The 5056-nt window shown below is 34.7% G+C and overlaps 1 protein-coding gene across 1 annotated transcript; it reads left to right on the forward strand.

The window, feature by feature from the left end:
• Positions 1 to 881: 881 nt before the first annotated feature.
• On the forward strand, positions 882 to 3611 carry LOC113046021 (agouti-signaling protein-like). The gene is made up of 3 exons (XM_026206845.1): positions 882 to 1180; positions 2542 to 2618; positions 2839 to 3611. Exons 1-3 carry the CDS (start codon positions 1033 to 1035, stop codon positions 3022 to 3024), a joined length of 411 nt encoding a protein of 136 aa, XP_026062630.1. The 5' UTR covers positions 882 to 1032; the 3' UTR covers positions 3025 to 3611.
• The last annotated feature ends 1445 nt before the right edge of the window (positions 3612 to 5056 follow it).

Consider the following 5056-nt stretch of genomic DNA (forward strand, 5'->3'; position numbering starts at 1 on the left):
ACTGGTACTGAGTGCAAAATATAATGCAGTTGTATTCACAACCAAAATGTATATACAGTAGCCACAGATCCCTCTTACGCTATGAAAGAGCAACGTAGCAATATTTAAAGAAAAAAAGAAAAGAAAATGCATTTCTGAATGAGTATTTATCTATCCTGACGCAACTATTCCTTATGTATAGTTATCTCCTCATAGGTCTCTCTGAGTTACTGACTATGATCTAATAGAAGCCAGTTCAAGATAAAATTCTAGAACAAAACACTGAAGACACTTTTGTGAATTATTTTTTTGTGTATTTTAAATAAACAAAAGTGTGGAAAATCTGAGTCCTTCTGTTAAACTCCTATCAAAAGCCCCAAGGACCTGAACTTCTGGCGCTTGGTGTTATTTGTGCATCACGCCGATGGCAGCATCAAGCTTTGAGGATGCTTCTTCAACAGCAGGGACTGGAAAACTCATGAAGGGAAAGAGAAATGCTGGAGGACAACAAACTGCGATCCGTACGAGGTCTTGGAGCTTCCAGCACAGTGACCCAAACACAGCGATTTTAAGATTTCAGAAGTTTTCTGGCAAACCCAGAGTCTGCTCCTATTGCGCATCTGTAAACTGAGTCTGAAAACTGCACATAAACAGTCTCCACTGAGACCAATGGAGCTGAAGAGCAAACAACTTCAAAGTCAAAACATTTTAAATAAACTTCAGGTAATCAAGCAACTTAAGAATGCACTTGATGGCTTCTTCATAGCTTCATTAGATGATCAATGCAAGCTTGGATATTGTCATATTCATTTCTGTAGGCTATTAATTTTTAATGCATTGATTTTTTTTTGTTGAGGTGTGTGTATGTGTGTGTGTGTCTGAGTTAATGGCCGAGTGTTGAATGAGGAGTGCTGTCTCGGAGGGGGCGTGGGTGAGTTTGGGCTTTATAAACGCAGCGAATGGGCTTCAGCACGGAACACACTTGTTGAGTGATCTGTAGGAGGACAGTCTGACGCGAGCCTGACACACCTAAACACCCCGTTCGATCGGAAAATGACGACGGCGATGATGAGAAGATTTGTGCTGTTCGTCTGCTTGTTCTTCACAGTCGTTCAGTCCATCACATGCGAGGCGAACAGGATAGATGTGCGCAAGAAGCACGAAAACGACGTTGCGCACCACAGCTCTGCCACAACAGCAGGTAACGAATTATATTTGAACTGAAATTAATAGAACATCTAATAATTTAAGCAGCGACCAGCATTTAATGTTTAATTTAATATAATGATAGTTACAGTATATAACAAAATCTAAATATTTGCACGCGTCCACATATTATTGTATTATAAAATAATTATATTAAAATATAATAAATACCCTAAATATTAATTTAACCAGCAGCCTAAAATGAACATTTAATATTCAATTTATAGTGACGGTGTACAATTATATTCAGTTATATCAAATTATAATTACTTTACATAATTATATTAAATGAAAAAATTAAAATGTATAAAGTATAGTAATTTAAACATCAGCCTAAATGCAATATTTAAAATTATATTATATAGTTACAGTTTTCAAAGTTACAGTAAATGTTACAGTTACTATTATATTATAATGCATAGCTGCATATATATATATATATATATATATATATATATATATATATATATATATATATATATATATACAATAATTACAATAAATTAAAATATATTAAATTAACCATCAGGCTATATCCATAATTCAATATTCCATTTAATGTAATGATAGTTAATATATTATTATTATTATTAATAATATGTTATATTATTTATGAAATAAATAATGATTTAACCAGCAGCATTTAGTATGATAGTTACAGTTTAAAACATCATGTGTATAGATACTTATAACCAGATTTTTTATTAAGTATAAGATAAGATATATTAAATATTATTTGTATCAACTAGATTTGTAATGTTATTCCTGATCTTCTTAATTTGAGCCTTTTGTTTTTGAATCTTTTATATTGCATTTTTGCAGGCAATGTTTAAATGTTTGTGCATGTGTTCCCCTTAAAAACACCTGATAAAACACCTGTTTGGCCTGAATTCACACACGAATTAAGACATTTTACCATGGGTTCTGATGGTATTTGATCGTTTATTACTGATCACATGATGTTAGATCGTTCACTATGCCAGCCAGCGACGTGTTGCTTTTCACACGTACTGTAATCAGGCCAGTATAAACATGCTTTCCAAACACAAAGGCTTCTTTTCTTCTCTGGGATTTGCAGCTACCATCGACGTCACTAATGAGGTTTAGAAGAAAACCGATTTTTTATCATTTTTCCACGCACAGTCTCACCATTCACTAGCCTGCACTCAACAGCTCCAGTGAAAGGCTCATTATTATCGTCAGGCGTCTCATGTGAACAGGCTGACGGCAAAACCTACCCCTATCTCTTTCAAGTGCCACCTGGGTTTCTTCCACTGTGGAACGAAAAATGTGAACTCCCTTAAAAACACGTATGCTTAATGCGTCCTAATTCAGTGCATCTGTGCATCCCAACAGGAGCGTGGAATCAGGAGAAGCCAAAGAGACTCTTTGCCAGGACTCGCTATCTGTCTCAGCAGAGACATCATGTGGTGGTACGTTCCACACATCACACCGTCTCCTTAAACGTGGACCCTAATACAACAAACCCAGCATTGTTCGAGTGGACTAATGCACATCTGTCCTTTTGCAAGAGCAAGAATATAATATTCCTTCTTGGAAATCGAGTTAATCCTTTTTACATTAAAAAGCAGAACTGTATTAGTTGTTCTTTACTCTGTTTATTCATTTCTCATGAAAATATGTGTCCTCCAGAGACCTAAGCCCAGGCCTGAGGCGGTTTCTCCAGCCCAGACTCCAGCGCGGCGCTGCGCCGGTCTGATGGAGAGCTGCTCCCCGCTCACTCCCTGCTGTGACCCATGTGCCTCCTGCCACTGCAGGCTCTTCAACACCATCTGCCACTGCTGGAGACTCGGACACCTCTGCCCCAAGAAGACCTAATCACCCCAGACGCATGTATATGGATCGGTGCTTCTCAGCTGCTTTCACTTTAGCTCTGCACATTGGACATCAAATGTTGTTTAGCGTACAAAAACAAAGTCATGGAAAGTTGCTTATTGGTTGGTTTATAAGTATTTCTTGAAATTTGATGGTATCTCGTTCCCAGCTTTCAACAATTCACCATATGAAGCCATTTTTGTTTGTTTTTTGGTGATGGCACATCTTTCTCATTTGACTCGCTTCTACCAAGATTGTGCCAAAATACTGCTCGAGTTTAGTTGCATACTATTGATGTTGAAGGAATATTCTGTACAACTGGCATATTGTTGATTACCACAGAAATTATCTCATTTTTGCTTTAAAACCAGCAGAAAGCACTCGCACCACATTAAGTGAACAAGGCCAATTTTAAAAACAGAAATGTAAAGCTTGTGATTTAAAAAAAAAAGCTCCTACATCATTTTTTTTTTACTTTTTATTGGAGCGGTGAAGCTGTTAAAATCATTTTTATAGTCATTTAAGGTTTTAAAATGTTATAAATATTTGTAGACAGAAAAGTTTAGTGAGTGAAATCATATGAAAACAAATATTGTTTACGTGTATTTCATCATTGACAGATTACCATTTTGTGAATTGTCAGTGTAAAACAAAAAACATGCTTTTTTTTAAAGAAAGAGTTTCAAAGTGGAGATTCATATTTGTGGTAATGAATGCAATGCAGTTGAATCTGGAATATTTATTTAATAAAATAAATAGAAAGCGTTTTGGTTACTCTTTACAATAAGGTTTCATTTGTTAACATTAGTTAACATGAACTTAACAATGAAAAATAATATTTATTAAACTTAGTTCATGTTCCTTTTTATCAAAATCAAAAGTTATTATCTGTTAATATTATTAAATGGACCTAAGCTAACAAGAACTAACAAAGAAAAATCCCCCACTACCCCCCTCTTGCTGTAACAAATAGACTGCTCATTATTAGTTCATGTTAATGAATGCATTTCCTAACTATAACTAATAGGACCTTATTGTAAAGTGTTGCAAGCTTTTTTTCTCTTGCATTTAGCAAATACTTGTTCAGAACAGACCTCCAGGTCCACCATATATAACACGCATGCAGCTGTGCACCAGCAGGATTTATACCTGAGCTTCTACACACTCTCATACTGCTATAGCATGCCATGCATCATACATGACATTTAACAGTACAGTGAATGTTTAACACCCATATGACTAGAGTTATTCGCTCTCTTTTTGCACCATGACACTAATATGACTTATTAGCTGACTGGAGTTGTTACTACAGTAAACTCTTGTAGAATTCAAGTTTCATTTTTTTGCTGTAATCCTCAATATTTTTCAACCCTTGTGAAGCAAGGGGCATATACTGTTTAACTTGTACAGAATCAATGTAACAGTGCCTAAAAAAGCTCATTTTAGGTGCAGTAAATGTGAATCTAATGTTATCCTCATACTGTGATATTTTAATAACACGTTTTAAGATGCTCATTTCTACTGTGATGATTCCACTGTCATGTTTCTGATTTCTACACACATACACACACGCAAAATATGTGGATGTTAAGTAGATACTAATGTGGATGAAAAGCTTCTTTGAGAAAAGTTGTCATCATTATATATTTCTATCCACTGTCAGGTCATATTGACTGAATATTATTATTAGAAAAGAAAAAAAAAACACATTTACAAACATGTTCAGTGTGCTTTCTTTGTATAATAAAAAACATTTAGAACTGCATCATGGGAACTTTACTTTCCTCTAATACCTTTTTAAGTGTTTTAAACAAACAAACAAGCAAAGTAACGATGAATTTGTTTCTTTTTCTGAACAGATTTAATTTAGCATTATGTCACTTGTTCACTAATGGATCCTCTGCAATGAATGGGTGCCGTCAGAATGAGAGTCCAAAAAAACATCAAAATAATTCACAAGCAGTGTATTAGTAAGTAATCAAAAACCTGTGTATTTGTAATTTTAAAAAAAAATCCATTATTAAAACTTTTTAAA

This window comes from Carassius auratus, chromosome 27, assembly GCF_003368295.1.
Source record: "Carassius auratus strain Wakin chromosome 27, ASM336829v1, whole genome shotgun sequence".
Classification (NCBI taxonomy): Eukaryota; Metazoa; Chordata; class Actinopteri; order Cypriniformes; family Cyprinidae; genus Carassius; species Carassius auratus.